At 38.5% G+C, this 20,409-nt stretch overlaps 1 protein-coding gene across 2 annotated transcripts in view; it reads left to right on the forward strand.

The window, feature by feature from the left end:
- Positions 1-20,409, forward strand: part of ATP8A2 (ATPase phospholipid transporting 8A2) — a 319,093-nt gene that overhangs the window by 171,784 nt on the left and 126,900 nt on the right. For both annotated transcript variants that reach the window (XM_058827389.1, XM_058827399.1), the window contains one exon: positions 143-253. In XM_058827389.1, the coding sequence (XP_058683372.1) occupies positions 143-253 (111 nt within the window). The remainder of the gene's footprint in view (positions 1-142; positions 254-20,409) is intronic.

Here is a 20,409-nt window from a genome sequence, read left to right on the forward strand (position 1 = left end):
ATACAATATTTTATATGACACACAATCACATACATTTTGTGGGCAGAAAATGTGATTTTTTTTCCTTGAATTCAGGTGTTTACTTTCAACCAATTTTTTTAGCAATTCCTCATATATGTAAATACTTCTTTTCTGCTTTCAGTTTTCCTACTTGGAGAAGTTGTTGTTGGTCCATGGTGCTTGGAGTTACAATCGAGTTACCAAATGCATACTGTACTGCTTCTACAAAAATGTGGTTTTGTATATTATTGAGGTAAGAGTAACTAAATGGATGTGTCTTACTGGTGCTTATTCCTTAAATCATCTCTTATAACTAGAAAAGCTCACCCAAATGGATTGAGCAAGAGGACTAATGTTTAACAGTTTAAAATTCAATTTCCCTCCTCAAATCAATTCACTTGAATCTTTTAATGTTTGTAAAGGAAGACCAAAGGTTTTCAGTACTGTTGAGCTTTGGATCTGAGATGTCAAAGACAAAGTTAATTCCTTCTGTGCAAATACTCTTATTGAAAGCATCTTTGTATTCATGGAAAAATTTCAATTAGTGCTTATATTTATAAACATTTGAATCTGGGGGCTAAATTTAAATCAGAAGTTCATTATTAGAATTTAATAGGCAAAAAATAAACTATGCAAAACAATAGTTATTTCTTCCAAGTTACAAAGACCATGGATTAGCTGGAACTGAAATTAGTTTGCTTTGTTTTTTGGGAAGAGATGACATAATTTTCTACATGACATTCATTTACAAAATGAATCTGGTTATTTGATTTAATAATTAAAACATAAATGTATTTTGAAAATAAATTGCTGGAAGATGTCAAGTACTGAAACTGGTTTTTAAAGAGAGCTGAATACTGTTACTACCATTCCACTTCAGTGTGCTTATGATAGGAGTGTGTTCTCAAGCTGCAGAACATAGTCTGGAGTTTAGGATGTATCAGGAAGGGATTTTTATCATGTGCTGTTTCCTAGTGAGAGATACTTTAGGAACTTGAAGTCAGTGGTTTGATCAGTTGAGTATCAAGTGATCACTTGGTACAGCAATTTCCATAATGTTCATCAGTTTTGTTAACGTATGTGCATATATTTTAGATTTTCTGTTTCTTTGTACAGTTGAGCAGCCATGAATGAGGCTAACAGAAAATTGCAACATTTATAATTAGGCAGGTAGTTATATCAATTAGAGGAGATAGTGGGTGAGTAATACTTTGCTATTCAGTAAGTTGTATAATGATCAGAGTGGTCAGTATTCCTGACTCCATCAGGGTTTGATCATCTTCCTTGTATGACGTTAGAGAACAAATATTGTCCACTAGCTTGTTCCACTTCTACTGTGCTGTTTCTGAATTAGCTGCTATCTGTTAAAATTTCAACACTCATTAGTCCACTGCAAGAAAGTTACCCTGTACATCATGTTTTTAGCAAAGGTTTTTACATGCTGTTGGAGATAACAATATTTTATATTGTGCAAAGAAAATATAAATGGCTTTAAAAATAACTCTTCTAGTGTATTTCTTACTGAGCATGGTTGGCCATTTCTGGGGTTTTGCCTGAGCTTTTCAGAACATGCTTAATACCTTCATGATTTCCTGCTAGGATTCTTTTATCTACTTGAAACTTGAAAGTTTTGGAAGTCCTGCTTCTAGCTTATTATAGCACCATGTGTCTTTGTTTCTTTTACTATGGTCTGACAAGTAAATTAAGTTCTGCATCAAATGTTGTATGGCAAAACTATGCCTTCCCACATAAGCAGCTGTGCAAGGGATTGAATACGAGTGAAGTTCTCTGGGACCTACATCCTGAGGTAGCTCAATTATTTTACCCTAGGGTGAAATTTTACTGTTCAGATATCTCTGTATGATACAGAAAGTTCAAGTCTACTCTGAGAATATGAGATCAGAGGTTTTCTCCACTGTCTTCAGTTTTTTCTGCATACTGTCCTGACCCAGATGGGCTTTTGTGTCTCCACATGTCCATGACTGAGGATGAGTCAGTTGTATCCAACCCCTGAGCATTGAAAAATGTCTTACAAGATGTAGCACCTCAGTTACGTCTCTGTGATTGTGCTGCATAGAAGTTGGGAGCAAGTTTAAGGCTTTAAGGGAGATGAAGGGACAGAAATAATCTTGTAGTCCTGCAGCAATGGGAAGAACTCAGTTTGGTTTTCCCTTGTGAGTTTCCTTTACTAGCAGCTTTAGGGAACTTCCCCTCCAAAACTGTGTGAAACTTGCCAAATTGCCTAGAAACCCAAGAGACACCAGTTTTGGTATCCTAGGGATACAGGGTAGAGAAAAGAGATCTTTAATTCCCTCCTTAGCTTTACACAAAGAAAGAGAGGTTGTTTTGTGTATGTGCTGTGAAGCTTGGCAGTGCTGATCAGTTTGTGGTACGGAATGATGCTCATGAAAGAGATGCTCCACGAGGGACTAAATCATTCCACTTGAGAGAATAATAGTTAAGTGCCTGGCACTTCTGCACTGTTGCTTGTGTATATGGTGTGTTCCTGGTTGTTTCCCAATGCTTTGGACAAGTTTAATATTTACCCATACTTTCTGCTTGGATATGTGGTATATGGGGAATATCTTTTTAGCATTGTAATGAAACAGGGATTTGAACTTGAGCTACTTTCTAAGTATCTTCAGAAGGATTGTACTAAGTAAATATTTATACAGTTGAATGAAAAAGCACATCATGGATATGACTGCCAGTTATACCTTTGTTACTGTATCTGTTCTATTTCAGTGAAGTTTTAACACCTGAGGAATAGATACAGTAAGCCTTATATAAATGGCTTTTTCAGCAGAGAGGCGCTGGGGCTATCACAACTTTTTATTCCCTGGTGTTTTGCAAATACCAGAGAGAAGGAAGCTTGGCACACAGAACATCTGGACAGAACTTGCAGAGGCATGCAAGTTAAGGCATTAATATTTAATTAAACAATGGTAAATGCTTGAGAAGAGCATATTGTCATCTCTTTTCCGAGCATCCCAATGTTGGCATACTAAAACCCCTCATACATTAGAAGTTCATCTTGATACCACTTACCTGCACTTAAACCTGGAAGATGCAAAGTGTTGCATCTGTGAAACATTAAATTTACCAGCATTTTTTCAGTTTCTGGGCTACAGTGTAGAATTTGGGGTTTTGTGAAAAGTATACTCAGGTAATTGTCATCATGGGCTTTACTCCTAGGAGGTGCTAGGGGTTTAAGGCTGGTGCTTACCTTTCTGTCGTGGCTGATTCTTTGTGGAGAGACAGTGACCCAGGAACTATTTTCAGCTGCTTTGATTGAAATGTGTGCCCATCTTGAGATAGCTCCATGCAGCTAGAGAGGTGGTGTAGCAGACAGCACACCTTGTGGTTTAGTGATTGCAGTGTCAAGGGAGATGCAAGTGTATTTTCTCTCTCTCTTGAAAAAGCCCTCCTGGTATTTTTCAAGAGGTGAATTTTAAGTCATCAAAGTAATAAAGTTTAGTGAAATCTAAAAAGATTTTGTTTTGGCTTAATAACTAGAAACTCAGTTCCTCTCCTTTCTCTAGCCTGGTCTCTCTCTGCTTTACTATTTCTTCATCACTGTCCTTCTGCCGTTCTCTTGATTTCTCCCCTTGATCTTTGAAGATACAAAGCTAAGTGAAGTATAAATAAAAAGCACAAAGAGAAGCAGATCCTGGAAATTCAAGTAGTTTTGGTGTGATTCTTAGCCCGATTCCTGAACCCTTGTATATGACTATTGCCAAGGTGCTTCAGGGTATAAAGTTGAGGTTCCTTTACTTACGGCCTCACCTATCAAAAGGATGCAGAATCTAGCTTTTCCATCCACAGAGCTGGTTGACAGATTAATTGCTGCTTCTTCCCCACTCTTGACTATCCATGCTGGGTCTGTCCTAAGAGTGGGAGGGGAATCTACATGGAAAGCTTCCAAGATGGCTGCAGGGATGACATGCAAATATAAAGCCTTCTCTTTGGTGTCCATTCCTGTATTTCCTATGTCTGCATGCTCTAGCAGTGTGCACTAAATCCGTTTCTAAGGAAAGCCAACCACTCAGCACCATCCTAGGCAGAAGATCAGTGGCACGGTTTTGACTTTTAAAGATTTGACAGACAAGTACCTGGGCACACTCACAAAATACCATTTAGTTCAATTACCTATGTAGCTGGCTTCAAACTGAGTAGTGAAACAAAAGAACTATTTCACATCTGTTGAGCAGATATGTTTAACTGGAGATGATATAAAATTGTCCTATTGACACCAGAGCTTTGAAATACAGCTGATTTCAAATGTAAAAGAATACAGGAATGTTGCTTTCATGTCATGCTTGGAGAAGTAGAAACACAGCAAGATCAAAGGTGGTATCAAAAATATCAGGTAAGAGTTCAAGACCTTTGGGAATGGTTCTGTGGAAACAGTAGCATGGAAGATAGCTTTCAGGCCAGCTCAGTGTGCAGGAAGAATGTGCTCAGTACTTCACTAGAACACGCTGGTTTTTTGAAACATACTTAATACGAAGCACTTCTGTATTATGTATTGCTGAATGAGTCAGGGGCAGGAATAGATGGCCCCGGTGTCAAGGTCTGGCAAATGGGAAGGGGAGAGTATAATGTACATAACTTGGTTGCTGCATAATCTTAATTTCTACTTTAAGAATCCAGAGATAAATTGTAAGCCTAGATTAGAAAGCTGTTTCTTTGTAGATGCCAAAAGGGAGGTCTAACATGTGAGCAGTGTTAAACAAACAAGATAAACATACTAAACAACAAAACACAAAGATCCTAATTTTTCTTCTAGACCTGAATTTCCAAGTTTCAAAAGCTCTGAGTAAACGCAATACCTAGATAAATATTCTTTTAAATAAGAGGTGATTTTGTGAGTCAGTAAGGTCTGGCAATGAGAGCTGTTAAGTGCTCCATGTACTCTTAGTGCTCTCCACTTCAGATGAGCTGATAGCACAGGCTGCCAAAGCACACATGAAATGTTGCTGCATGAGACTGCATTTGTTTTACCTGTTTTCTTGCTTTCCCATCAAACACAATAGGTATTTAAAAAAACATGGAAAGCAGGCACGGGAATTTCAACTCTCCAAATGGTAGGCAGAAATGAGTGTATTTGTTGTGGTATTAAAAAATACACAGCTCTAATTCATCTGTGTATTTATCCCTGATTTACATGATCTGACTTTTACCTACATCTCTCTGCTTTCTGTTTCCAATTGACTTTGCTACTCTTAGGTGGCAAAGGCCAGGCCAGACAATAGAAAACGTTAAGCATGGGGATTTTTGCAGTAAGTTGGGCACTGAAGTGCTGTAACTGTTGTCATATAAAGCAACTTTATGAAAAAATCAGAGCAGTCTTTCCCCCCAGTGTTAAATTAAGGGTAAGAACATCTGGTTGCAAAATTTTCTGACAAGGATAACAAGCATAAAGGCAGCTAGTTGTTTTGTCTTCTTATTCATATTAGTCAGTTGCCTGTTCAAATACTTCAAATGCCAGTGGGCATTTCATAATGGCTACTTCTGTGCGTGTACTCAGTGTGGTAAGCCAAGCACAGTGCTCTTATCATGGTGAAGCTAAGGAGGAATGTGTGTGTGACTTCCATTTGATATCATTTGGGAATCTAGATTTGGATGCTCACAAATGCATACATATCCTGAATAAGTAACTTGGACACCATCTCTGTAGATAGGTGCTTTCAGGTAGACAAAAGGTGGGATTCAGTGTCCTTAAGATTGGTATCAGGTTTAAATTAGGTGCCTGAGAGAGATGTATGTAGTGTCCATGTAGATAACCTTTGTGGAGATTCTGGGCTCATGGAGAGCAGTATGGGACTGGCAGGTATGTCACAGGACCTGTGACATCACCTGTCTGAAGCAGCAGTATTGAGAGGTCTGTCTTAAGGTAACTGAATCCTGTCCAGAAAGAGAATCCTTTTTCTTATATTCTTATTTGTTTCTGAAATACATAAGAGAACATAATTCCAAACCTCTCAGCTCCGGTAATGTTAATCAGTTCAAAAAGTGCAGAATATTTATGGAGGGTATAGTGCAGAACCTGGAAGACATGGAAAACACAGGAATGAATATAGTGTGAGGAACAAAGCTTGTGAAATTCAGCACTGTATTTTGATAATTGGTGGAAAAACAGGTCTTGCATATGTGCTTATTTTTCTCTTGCACTGTTCATCAGCCTTGTACACAGGTTTAACATGGAGAAGACCTAGGGCAACACTATCACTCTCCACTTTCCTGCCCACCAAAAAAGCTGATTGTGGGCTCCAATTCAATCAAACATTGTTTAGTAGCAATAGTTAAAGGAAATAGATTCTACAAGGAGCTTGCCAAAGTTCTTGGAATATTGTAAAATACGATTTTCCAACCTAATCCAAAATTGTACAGATAGTGATTCTCTTTTTGTTCCTAAAAATATATCTGAATTCTTTACAGTACCTGATTCATATGCTGCTACTGACAATTTATTCTGTATTTCAACCCCCCCTCTTGTCTGAAGAAATTCAGCATTGTGTATAGGCTGATCTCATCAACTTTAATCCATGATTGACTTCTTGTTTTTTGGCTTCCTAATTGAGCATGTTAATCCCAAGAGTTTCCAAGGAATCAGTCGTGAAGATAAATCCGTGCTAATTTTCCTGTCTTTTTGTAGTGCTGTGCACTGCACAGTGAATCATGGGAGAGCAGTCCATCTTCCCAGAAAACCAAATTGGCCCAGCTAATGGCTGGGTTTGATTTTTTTCCAAGTATGATGGAAACTGTCAGCATTGCTCTGAATTTATTAGCACTGCCTTGATTACACCCTGCAACCAGCACAACCTGTAATTTTTTAACATTCCAGATATTATAAATGATAAATCAAGTTCCTTTGCATGGTCTCAAAATCTCTAGATGAAACGCCCATCAGGTTCAGTACACACTGCAATAGATCTCTTCAAGAAAAGATGTACTCTGATATTTTATTAGACACAGAGTGCCTGGATCAATTGTGCACATTTGCATAAGAGGAGTATGAATGGCATAGGAATTTTTTTTTCCTCTTGGTAAAATGTGTGCTTAATTTGGTGTGAAAAATCTTAGTCATAATTTGGTGGGTTTATATCAAATCAATGGTAATGTTGCTCTCTAAATTTGAAGATGTTCATTGTGAAACATTTAGTCATCTCCAGAATAGTGTGTTCTTCAAAGCCAGAATCCTGTCATCAATAAATGTTTTTTCACTTCAGCTATGTCACAAATAAAAATACAAGTTCATGTTTAGAAGAGAGCCTAATGTGAAAAAGCTTTTACTAGGAAAGATAAACCTATATTATGAAAGTTAGGAAAATCCATGTGTAGTTTCTTTTAATCACAAAGCCAGCTTTGAAATTCAAGGGTTCCTTGTTGATAATTTCAGCCAAGCTTTCTTTCCAAAAGCTAAAAGTTTTCACATAAAATATAACTCTTCTTATGTCCTTGAGCATTGACTTGAAAAATACTGACTGCTCTGACTCAGTATTGGATAACCCCTCATTTTAATAACAAATATTTTTAAAATAAAAAATACTTTCATCTAGGCTAATTCAGTGCACATGACATTACGTGCTGGTACAGAGAAGATTAAATTTCAAATTTTTGTTGGTGTTGAAAGTGTAAATAAACCTTATAATGGAATTATTTGTGCTTAGCACTTGAGTGCTGAGTTTAGCAATGCTGTTCTGCACTGAAGGGGTGATTTTGAGAGAGTTTTTTTTAAATCCAACACTATGGATACATCGATGCATATATGGTAACACATCTATTCACAAATACATCCTTTGGGCCTGTGCTGATTTTCTTTCTGGCCTATACCCCTGTAAATGGACTTCCTTTAGTAGAGCCATTCCTCATCTGCATGGGAATAACTGAGACAAAGTAAGGTCCTATGCATATTGCTTATGTGGAGTAGGGTTTTTTTGTCTGTTTTGCTTTTTGCTAGATAAAACATGGGGATGTGGAGCTGAAGATGTGCAGTTTCTGCATTTCTACCTGTACCTCATTGCTCTAAATAGCAATCTTCAACATACATTTCTACAGCAATTTATTTGCCTTTCATAGAATCATAGAATAAGCTGAGTTGGAAGGAACCTGCAAGGACCATCAAAGCCCAACTCCTGCCCTTGCACAGGACCATCCCCAAGAGACTCACCATGTGCCTGAGCACTGTCCAAACACTTCTTGACCTCTGCGAGGCTGGTGCTGTGACCACTGCCCTGGGAAGCCTGTTCCACTGCTCAGCCACCCTCTGGGTGAAGAACCTTTTCCTGATATCCAGCCTACACATCCCCTGATTCAACTTCATATCATTCCTTCAGGTCCTGTTGCTGGTCACCAGAGAGATCAGTGTCTTTGAGAATGGTAATACACATTGCTTAGAAAGGAGGCTGAGGAGGATTTGCCCTGGTGCCAGTGACTGCTGTCAGTTTGGAAGACTGAGTCTAATTCTCCTGTTTAGCTTTGAGGCACTGGCATTAAAATGGCCATGTAAGTGTGTGTGTTCTGTTCTTAAATACAGCTTGGGAGACTTCAGTCTTCCAGGGGAGGGAAAAGTGGAATTACTTCTACTCAGTTAGCTGTATCTGCTGCATTTAAACTCAGATGTCATCCTGGTATTTAAAAACACTGCTTAGCCTAGGTGTGAAGAGGAGGTTGCTGCTGCTCTTTTTGCACAGCTCTTTGTCTTTTCAGAGTGACAGGGGGTTTGGAAATGCTGCAAACAAGATATAATACTGATTCACAAATCATGCTTTTGTGCAATTTCACAGTGTGGAATTCAGCTTGGAGCCCACTTTTGGAAATGCATGGTGGCTTGCCTGTGAGCAATCTCACTGAAGTGACTGAATAGTAATTGCATTTTCTACTTTCCGGGCGGTTGTTTGGAAATAAAATGAGTTTATTTGTTCCAAGCCACATGCTTAGATATTGTTGTGTGAGCACAAGAAATGCTGGTGTGTGTGGGCTGCATTTCCCTTGCCTGAACTGAAGTCTGCCTGGCTGCCAGCTTCTTGCCAGCAGTAAGGTCAGGCTACAGCTTGGTGTTTTTTAAGTGTAAGATACTTGATCATAACCCTGAAACATTCTGGGTTTTGTTCAGTTTTATCATCTTGAAGCATTTTACTCATACTTTGCCTCTTCGTTCTTGGCAAGTTAAGCAAAAAAAAGCTAATTTTACCTGAGCCTCCAGCAGCAGTCTCATTGGCAACTTTTCCTTTCTAATTGTCAACATGGGCATTTTTCTGGCATCTTTGGAGGCACTGCTGGAGTATGTTTCTAAAGATCAGTTTTTCTAGGGAGTCCTTTTAGTACAGATGCATGCAATCAATGAATTAATAACTCCTCGTGTCTTAATACCACTTCACAGACAACTCCGAAATCCTTCTGAATGCTAGCTCAGGAATGTAGGGTCACTGAATTTTTGGAATATAGAATTTCTTTCCAGTACATGTACCATGAACTGAGCTGTTCCTGATTATTTTGAGGTTTCTTGGGTTTATATGCTCATGACCCAAAGAAGCTAGGGCAGAGAACAAATTTAACTGAATGCAGATTCCATTTTTAAATGCTGCTAGAAAATAATTTTGCCATTTTACTTGGATGAGCACTAATGATAAAAATACCTCTATCCAGTTTCACTAATTAACCACTAGAGATTATTTTATCTTGGGATGCATAAAAGGCATCTGTAACCTAGTTTAAACGCATGTGAAGAATTTAAAATAAAATGTATCGTAGTTTGTCAAAGAAAAAATCTAGAGTATAGCTTTGGAGTGTTTGTTTGCCCAAGCTGACCACTTGAACCAGAGTTTTTGACTATAGCAGGGTCAGAGGTAAAAGCTATACAATGACTTCCGTGATCAGAGTAAATCTGGAGCAGCATAGGTGGTGCTTTCAAATGTGCTTTTATAGCCTTTTCCACTGTAAAACGTGTTCAGTGGTGTGACTGTATTTGACCAAAGGGATATCTGCTCTGACAGGAGATAGAGGTTTTAACATCCCTCTGTGGCTAGGGACGTTTAAAAAAGGTGTTGTCACTCGGTGCCCTTGGGAGTCTCCCTTCCGATGTGGGAGTCCTGTGTCACTTAACTGAATAGGCATTAGGAGGCATTGGCCTGTGAGACATCCCACAGCAGGTGTGAAAGTTTTGAGTAACCTGTCCAAAACAGGTTCATTTTTCCTTCTGTACTGAGATGTTGGGTCCTTGGAGATAGCTATGACTGTTGATATGCTTCTGGTTATTTCTATGCTCTAGAGAGTATGTAATTGCTTTTTGTGACTCCTTACATCTCCTCTGTTTTCAACAGAATCATTTAGAACATGTTTAAATGCAGTAGAAATAACAAATTACGCTATTTTACTGATAGTAATTTTAGTTATCCACTTTTCTTTACCGAGATGTCAAAAATTAGTCATTTGTAGCTCCTGCCCCTGATATTCCATTGAGAATTCCCAATGTTGTCTTGTTACTTTTCTGCACTATTTTGAAACTGATTCCTTTCATGAGCCATTGCAATTTGAGTGTAACTGTTGTGAAATAAAGGCATCCTGGACCAATGGGGTTTTTTGCTTTTTTTGAACCAGGATTCACAGCCCAGTGTAATGAGGTCTGTGTCAGACATGGGAGAGGAGATTCAGGACTAATACTTAAAATATTGAGACAACCATCTTCTTAACACATGGTTGTGGGTATACTTAAATGTGAATATAAATGTCAGTAATCATGAGCTTAAGCTAAAACCCCAAAACTATACCCCAAAAGGAAGAGGGGCCCATTCTGTGGCAAAACAAGAGCTAAGTGTTCTTGATGCATGTTTCGGTGTATGTTACAATCTGTTTCTGTTCCATCAAGACAAGGACATGAAGAACCACTGGTGGCTTCCTGCTTTCAGAAGAGTGCAGAAGGTCAAAACCTGGTCTGCCAGCTTTTAAACATTATAGTATTATTTTGCTTTCTTCTTGCTGGATTTCTTTCTTTAATTGCTTTTACATGATGTATTTGGAAAGCGAGGAGATGGAATATATTAGCCTTAGCTGTATCTAGCTTCTGCAGGGATTCAGAAAAATACATTATGAATTGCATAAATACTATGTATGTTAGAGAAGAAAATGGATACTGTGTTTTCTCATCCAACCCCAAATAATGCTATTTTTGTTAGTGAATGACAATGCAGATTGATTTTATTAATGGTAACTGACTAAAATACATAGAGTGTTCAATAGCAACATAAACTTAAACCTTCAGTAGTTACTAAAACCTGAACCTCTCAGCATTATTTGTGATAATGGTTTGTGTCAAGTTCAATTTTGGCAGAGAGGTGAGTCTCCCTTTTCATTTTGATTACAGTGTCTTGACCTTTTCTCCCTTTTGTTGCCAAAGAGTGACAGGTGTCTGGAGCAGCAAAGCAATGTGACACTCAGCCTGTGCTTTGTGTCAGCTCGTATTCATTAGCCTTAAAAATGATATGTGGGTTTGTACTACTCAGAAATGTGTTTATGCCCATTAATATGTCCTGATTAATGGACAGTGTAGGGACTGTTGAGTTGCTCCACTTTCCCCTGTTCTTCTTTTGTTTACTGGTGTTGAATATGTAAATGCATGATATCTAGGATATTTCAAGCTGTGACCTCTGTAGTGGCATTATTAGTCCTTGTCTGTCTGCTACAGTCTGTGTTGGTGGTACCACACCATGTTCTTGCTGTGGGTCCAGCAGCTTTCTCCACTGCGAGCTTTGTGCAGTGCTTACCTCCAAGGTGCCACTTCCCTCAGAAAGTCCCAGTCCCTCCTGCTGTGCCATGGATGTTGCTGTACCTGTCACTGGGCTGTGCTTTCACCATCACTTGAATCCACAGCTGGGATTTAATCCACAGCTTTAATCCAACATGAAATGTGCACTGCCATTAAAAAGGGCAGTCTGGTCTTCATGTCTCCCCAGGGGTGTGTTCTTTCCTCTCTTCCTTGCCAAGGCATTAGTGTTTGCACAGCTGCAATGTGAGCTCTTTAAGGTTAGAATTCAGCCAGAAGATCTTCCTGGTGTACACAGGAGCCCTTGGACAAGAGTAAAGACCAGCTCTCCTGACAGAGGTACAGACTTTTGTCAGACATTACATGTTATTTTAGTAAGCTAAGATGGAAGCCTTTGCTTATATATATCTGCAGAAAAGACAAAAAATTTGGAGAGGTGGAGCAAACGAAGAGCATGAATTTGTTTTCATGATATCTTTAGTAATCTCCATGACATAGCTGCTTGGGAACTTCAAATGAAACAGTTTTTCCCTTTTGGGCTATCAGGGTATCTTTTACTCAAAGACATTCCAAACACAGACCTGGGGAAGAAGAGGGAAGGAAGTTGAAAAGTGGTAGTTGATCCCAAAGACATATCTGAATAAAAAAAACCTTTCCCTATGTCAGTCATGTGCTGTTGATGTGCATAAAGAAGCTGTGAGCTCTCAAAAACTGAGAATACATCAGAGACTGTCATTTTAGCAAAATGTATGCACGATTATTGGATTTTATGGTGTATGATTTGTGGGGTGTATGTATGTGTAAATCTTTAAGAATGTGTATTAGGCCATCTGGGCAGCAAGGAGGAGCTGGTTTGTGCTAAAGTACAAGCTATTTCTGCAATGGAGGAGTGATAAAATGATAGCAGAGAAAGTTCTGACAGACTTTATTTCTCTGGAAGCACTTACTACTACTTTTTAAGCAGCTCCTGATTTATGCTGAGTTGAAATACAAAGGTAGGAGCAGTAAATCTAGAGGAAGAAGCAGGAATGTTACCTAAAATGTTACCAGGATAGTGCTTCAAGGGATGCCAGATGTGAGAGTTGCCATTCTCTTCAAACTGACTGATACTGCTGAGAAAGCGTAGGGAAGGTATGAGAATGAAAGTGGAACATTTTAAAATAGGGATTAGGATTGGAAATCCTTACATATTTGGCTTTTGGGAATGTAAAAAGTTACAAGTAAGCCTGGCAAACCTTCCTTTCTTGGACTTGGTGAAGGGAGGGAAGTGTGTGTTGGTGGTCTGTGAAGGGGTCTGTCTTTGCTCTGTGGGGTTTGTAAAGCCCAGTGTGGTTGGAGGAGGGGAAGTGGCATTTGGATAGGCACAGAGCTCTCCCTTTTAATTTACCCTTCCTGAGGAGAACGACTGTTGTCTCTTCAGCAATGCAGTCTTTACCTTGTTTGCATTTTAAAAAGGATAATGCACAGAACAATGCAACTTTTAGCATGCTGATTTTGGCACTCAAATACACTGCTGGTACCTACATTGTTTCTAATGACTGAGACTTGTTCCTGCTCACTGTTGGGATAATCATGCTCACTGAGAACTACCGATGAGCATGAAAGTCTGTCTGCCCAAAAGCTTGATTTAATTTTTATTTTTTTTTCGTATGACTTTGCTCCCTGTAGAGCAGGTTGCCAGATCAGTAAATTATGATCTTGCAGGGGCTCTCTTCTTGAGAAACTCAGCGTAATTCTGCTGGTCATTGCCTGTCACTCCTTGTGTATCTGACTGCATCATAATCTGAGTGTTGGTGACTGACTCTGGTTTCTTGGATGGTGTTTTGGTTGACTTACTCTGTCTTCCTACTTGTTTTGCTGATGTGTCAGTAGGGAATCATGTCATGAGAAGTTTCAGGTGCTCCCTTTATCCACATTGGTATCCCCCTGAGATTCATTACTAAATTTGTTATTGCAGTCTTATGAAAATGCAAATCTACACATTTATTGCAGCTCCAAAGCAGCAATAAATGATACAAGTGCTCGATATAATAAACTCCACTTGGAGTTGTGAGCCCATGGATAAGTTTCTCATTGTAAGGGAAGCTGTTTCTGCATACATTTCTATAAAATAAAGTCTAGCAGTACTACATCTGCTGCCATGTTAAAAATAATGAAGACAGATAAAACTTTAGTTATCGTATTTCTCCATTTGAGGTATAGCTGGAAGCCACTCTGGTGGGCAGAAAATGTCTGCTCTCTTCTGTTTGAAGGCAGGCAATTGCTATTTAATTCTAATAAATGGGGACAAACAGTTCTTGACCTGCCAGGCTTCACTTATTTCCCCCTCCCCCAGTGGCATCAGTCACATAAACTCCTGTAGTGAGTATTATCTCATTTCAAAAAGCAGTTTTGGCAGATGGCTGCCTGCTTAACAGTTTATGAAGAATGATATCCTAAAAAATAGCTCTTGTGTTGCATTTAAATAATTGCTGCTTCCATTGCTAATAAGAAGTTGCCCTGGCCTTGTCTTGTGGAGTTTGGTACTGAGAGGAATCTTGTGAGATAACGCTGTAAAAAATGAAATTTAAAAAGTCTTACTATCTCCTGTCAAGGCTTGCAGTGCTGGTGTAAATTTGGAAGGTTGTACACTTTCTCCAGTGAGTGTCTGGCTCATGCAGCAGTGTCCCCAAAATCATGAAGTGCCTGTTTTTGCCAGACTGTTCTGGGAAGTCCTGAAAAATAATTTGGGGTAATACCAGTGTCGTTCAGGTGCTCACTGCTATATCCTCTGAGACTGATTGCAACTACATGAGAGAACTGGAGGTTAAGGCATTGTCTTAGAAATGTACATGGTGTTCTGTCGCACTCATAGGTTTTTCCTTCCAAACCATAAAAGGCTTTCTTCTGAATTGAATGTACATGTTTGTGTGTGCACCACCTGAAGGTGTCTTGCTTTACCAGCCATAAAAACGTTTAATATCTGCTATAAAGCAGAAAGGTACCTTTATAAAAGTTGTCAGTCACAGCTGTTTCATTATGTTGGGGAAGAGGAGCAGGGAAAAAAAAAAAAAAAGTCGTAGTAGAGGTAGTATCAAAATTTAAACAGACTTACAGGTCCCTCTTTAGTGCTTCAAACAGCTGGAAGTCCAGCACAGTTCCATCTGAGAATTAATAGTTTAGCATATTCTATCAATGATTAGTGAATTTCAGCTATTTCCTGAAAAGCATTTTGAACTGAATCCCTTGGATGCACATGTCTCTTTGTATCCTTGATGTATTTCTCAAAGAGGAGCTATTTCTATGTTTGCATTACTCTTGCTTAAACCTCCTCCCAAACTATTTTGAAATCCCCATTGTATGTACAACGGGAGACTATAGTTGCAGTGTGTCAGACTTGGTAATTCCCAGTTTTCCTCATCTTTAAAAGAAATCAGTTGCTAATGAAAATTTAAAAGGAATAGAGTAGAACAAGATAATGGCAATTAATATTTTCAGTATTTCAATTTGTGGTGATTATTTCCCAAAATCTGAAACAAGAATTATTTATTGAATTTTATGATATGAATAAAATCTTCTAAATTATATCTGTAACCTTAGGAAAATTAATCTGAAAATTAATCTTAATTCATGCAAATGAATTGCCTCTGTGGTATAAAATGTTCCTACTTGGTGTTGCTGACGAGAAAGTTAAAAAATTCAGCCATCTCACTGTTTCCTTTTTTCCTGGAATGACAACTTTTTGCAGCAACAAGTCATTTGTGGTCACTTCTCTGGTGTACTGACACCTGCTTTACATAGTAATATAAAGTTGAAGGTAAAGTAGTGACACAAATGTCAAGAAGTGCCTGAAGATACTGCATTTTGGTTTTTTCTAGCATATTTTTCATGAATAAAAATAAGCATGTTTTTGAGATAATATTGATTTAATGTTGGAAGACAGTTTTGTCAGAAAACTCCCTTTCAGTACCGTTTGTTTTCTGTAGTAATTCAAATTAGGAGGGAAACACCATACTTAATGTTTAGGGAAGAATTGGGGCAGTTTCATACCTTTTTCTGTGCACTGGTGACACATTATCTCTCAAGGCTGTTTGCCTGTCTTTCTAACCTGTTTTTTGACATTTTGTGCTTAAACCCATAAAGAATACAAAAGCCTTATGCACCTGAATATAGAAAGATTTTATTCCATAGTGTTTCAGTGCACTAAATAATTCAATCAATAATATCCAAAACTGACAACTAGGGAATTCCTGAGGGATGACAGATTGTCATTAGGGTGACACAAGATGTACTGTGTGTGCATTTTTAGTATGAGTCTCTCTAGAGCCTGGGGTGGGGGGTCTTAGGAAATGCAGGAAACTTGAAGATGCCACTCCAGCTAAACCCTAAAAGAAGGTAATGAGCCCTAGGAGCTCATTGACATGCTTGTGATATTCTCTATCTTGTTACCACTGGTCAGGATCAGGAGGATCTCTAAACTTCTGGAAGGTGTTCTCTAGGGGGTCATAGCTTTTGTAATTATCACATGGGATGAGTACAATTCAGAAGTGTAGCTTATGCCTCATTAGTGTTGGCGTACATGTCAGTCTTTCCTATAGGATGGAAAGGGAGCCTTGTGCTGCAGTTGTTTGTTCACTAAAGTTATTCCTGCTGGCCTACCACAGGTGATCTTTTTTCTTCACACTATTTAGGTGTTTTCTCATCTAGGCTTCCCTGAAGTGATTCTGCTTGTCTTGCTTGCTCTTTCTCTGAGTTTGTTACAAACTTAAGTATTTACATGGTGTCTTGTATCATTTATTTCTATAAAATATGAGCATCAAAAATGTAAAAATGGGTAGTCATATTCTACTTTACTCTTCTGTTTCAATGTCATTGCAGAATTGAGAGGTTAGAGTGAAGTCCTGATTGTTTATTGGGTTTAATCTGTTTGGACCTGAAGGCAGATTTGCCAACTTCCAGCTGACTGGGGCAGTTGCTTTAGCAAACAAAGCCCTTGCTTTAGCAGCCAGTTCATAAATTCAGAAAGGGAATTCCCCTTGCATGGAACACCATGCTGAAAGAAAATAGAAGAATATCAGAAAATCTGTGTTTTCAGGTATTTGAAAAGATGAGAATGCAGAAAAATTATTCTTATAGCTTATCAACAGAAATATAGCAAAATTATTTGATTAAATAGCTTGTATATTATACATATGTATGGTCCTCTTTTTCCTTAATGTATGATTTACAGCATGAATTTCCAGTAGAGATGTGCAGTGTGTGATACAATATATGTACTGAAATTTTGATTTGAACCTGAATAACCTATATGACGTTTGATCATGTGTGGGTATTAAAATGGCTTACAGTAAGTAGTAATCAATCATAATAAATAACATATGTTGATACCAAGTTGTAACTCTGGTCAGCGCCCATGGCATTGTTCTGCTTTGAAGTAACCCTTCACAGTTAAATTGAGCACCTACACACAATGGGCTAAATTTTATTGCCTGGCAGTTTACTGTTTGGTTTCATGGTACCACACAAGGCCAGAGTACTGGAGTCTTCAAAAAAATAAGATGTCCAAAGTTTCCGCTCTTTATCTGTCAGACATGGTGAGGTGAAGTGTAGAAGACCTTTAGAGAAAAGACTGAGAGGAAAAAACACCTTTAAATCACTCCAGGGAGAGCTTCAGAAAAGCAGAACCCAAACCAGTGCTTCTCTATTTTCAAAGCAACATATGCAGGCATAGCTGCATGACTCTCATTAAGTTCGTCTGAATCGTGCAGCTAAAGCCCCATGCAATGTTTTGAAAATGTAGGAAATAAAAATGGTCTTAAACCAGACATCTGGGCTTCTATCCAGTTTTCCAGTGATAACGTCTGAAGCATGCCATTAATAAAGCATCATCCATGGGCTAAATTATTCAACTGTAGAACTCTTTGCAGAAGGCTTATAAGTCGGCTTTACTTAAAAAACAAAGAAAAAAAAAAGCCAAAAGCTTCTGTTCACTCTCTTCACTCTCAGCAGCAACCACTGCTAAGCACAAAGCCCTTTTCCTTTTTAAGTATTTTAACACTTTTTTTCCCTTGTACTTTTCAATTTTTTTTTCCACTTTTTCTCAAAAATTCTCACAGGGTACCCATCTGAATGTTTGCATCCTAATTTCTGTAGAAGAGGCGAAGTGCTTTCTCTTTGCTGGTTCTTTTATCTAAGGTGAATGTCTATACAGTCCAGGTGCCAGCATTGGAAAAAACACACGTTTTCAGAGGTGTGAACCCTGCTGGTTTCCCTGTCTTTTGTGTTTTCATTCTGACAGGAGGGTAGTGACCTTAGTAATGCTTTTTTAGAACCTTCGAACCTTAATATTAAAAAAAATTCTTGATAGTGATGTAGGTAATCTAATTAACTACTTCTAGAGACAAAGGTCTTCATGAGCGCGGTTTGGGTTTGCCTTCAAATGCCAGCAACTAAGGTGTGTGTAGCTAAGAGGTTATTTTAAGATTCCCATAAATGTAAGTAACTTGATCATATTACTATTCTGTAGCATCAACTATGGTATCATTTCATAAGTGTTAATAGTTTGACAAAGGTTTTGTTTTGTCTTAATCTGAGATAAGGTGTGGAATTACTAAAAATGTAATTGTGAAAAGATGAGCTGCTCACTTCGCTGTGATAAAACTGTCTGTGGTGGCTTTTTGGAATGCTGGAATCTTAATCATTTGCTTGTAATCTCTTTGTCATGTTGATAGTAGAGCATTCAGAGCAGGCTAAGGTAATGGCTATGGTAAGCAGGAGACCTATCAGTCATGAGAAATAGCTTGCAATATGTTTTTGTGATGTACTTTTTTGCATTGCTTTTTTTTTAATTAGCCAAGGTATAAATTGCTTTGCAGCAATGGATTTGCTTCACAGTATATGGTTTTGCTTCATAAAACATTGAAATTGTTGGTTATAATTCTAAATCTGGTGCTGTATTGAGAAGAATAATTGTGCTGTATTGGAAATAACCTTGAAATGTTTTCAAATTTCCCTGCAAATGAAAAACAACTTTTCTGTGGGTTGCATGTTACATCTCACGTGAGAGACTGTAACACTGAGTGCAATTAAAACCTTTAAGTACCAGTATTCTCATTCCTCTTCTTTGTTCTTTGGGAGAATTCTGACACAGCAATTTTGAGTACAGTATCTTGCTTTAAATACGATTTAGCCTGAAGGTTAATCCAAGAGAATGAATGTGAGTTGATGTTACATGTGCCATACTGTGAACTTGCCATATCAAATGAATGTTCTTTTTTTGCTGTACAGGTGCTTTGCTCTTCAATTTTATAATCACGGGACACTCAGAGTTGCTGTGCTCAAAAGGAGCCATATAAACTCATTTCTTCAGAGAAAGCACCCTGTTCTATGACAAATTACCCAAAAGTAGACCTGGCAATTCCTCACTGCTGGTTGCATCCTCCCTTACATCTCTGGTTGCATCTCTCATAGGGGATGGAAGGGAAAATCTTGTATGATCTTCTATAGAATCTATGTACATGTTTTCTTGCCTGTGGTCTGTTTCTTGATATCTGAGCTTGAAGTCTGGAAACATGTAAAACAATTGCATTGTACTTTTGGGGGCAGCCCAGAACTTTTGACTATGAATTTTGGGTGGGTTCAAAACACCGGCCTCTAAGCGCAAGCCTTTACATGAAGCAGAAGATAGTGCAGCAGTTGACATTGCAGCAGTTTATTCCTACCTGGCTAGGAGGTGAATGGAACATTATAAACAGGACACCAATGAGTCAGAGTTGAGGGGTTGCCTCTCCACAAATTTCAACATGTCAAAAAGCTTTTGATACTTGCAATATCAAACATTTTTGTGTAACAACAGACTTTTGTCAACTCTACCTAGAAAACAGGGCTGGTAACAAATATATATGAAACAGAGTGGTATCCCGGATCTTTTGGGGCCAGAATGGGGGAAAAAATATTTTTGCTAAACAACTGTCCTAAGAGGTAAGAGAAGTAGTCTTTGAATCTAAACATAAGAAAGATTATCCAGTGGCACAAGCATTTAAGCTATGAAATGCTTTTCACTGCATATGGTCCACAGTTAGTCTTAGAGCTGTCGCCCTTAACATGTGTAGTCTTTTAAATCATGTTGGTAGGCTTAGTACCCTCAAATATCCTCTTGTCTTGCACTAAATCCACAACACGAGGCCTCACTAATGCTATAAACATAAACCTCCTTCTTTCCAGCCCTTTCAATTTTTGTAAAAACCTCACACTTGGCCTACTCAGACCAAGCACAAAGGGCCACAAGAGAGTCAACCTCCTATTCCTCCAGGTGCTGATGCTGGGCAGTGTGGACACAAGCCAGCCAGTATCTATGGGACTGGTAGTCAGCTCTCTGGAAGAACTGAAAAACACAGCATAGCTATTACTTCCTCAAAAGACACCAGAGACCCATCTAGAACTGAGCAAAGTAAGCCAGCCTTGTATTGCATAGGGCTCTCCCAGCCTCCAGTCTCGTAGGAGAATTTTCTCAGAAAGATTCATTTCAACTCTAAATAGAATATCACAACAGACTTGATGTTTCATTTAAGATTGTCTTCCATACTGCAGCACAACAATCAACTCAATTTAAAGTGCGGGTTTTAAATCTGTGGTACAAACTATCCGGGCTATCATTTCAGTTTAAA

This window comes from Poecile atricapillus, chromosome 1, assembly GCF_030490865.1.
Source record: "Poecile atricapillus isolate bPoeAtr1 chromosome 1, bPoeAtr1.hap1, whole genome shotgun sequence".
In the NCBI taxonomy this organism is placed as follows: Eukaryota; Metazoa; Chordata; class Aves; order Passeriformes; family Paridae; genus Poecile; species Poecile atricapillus.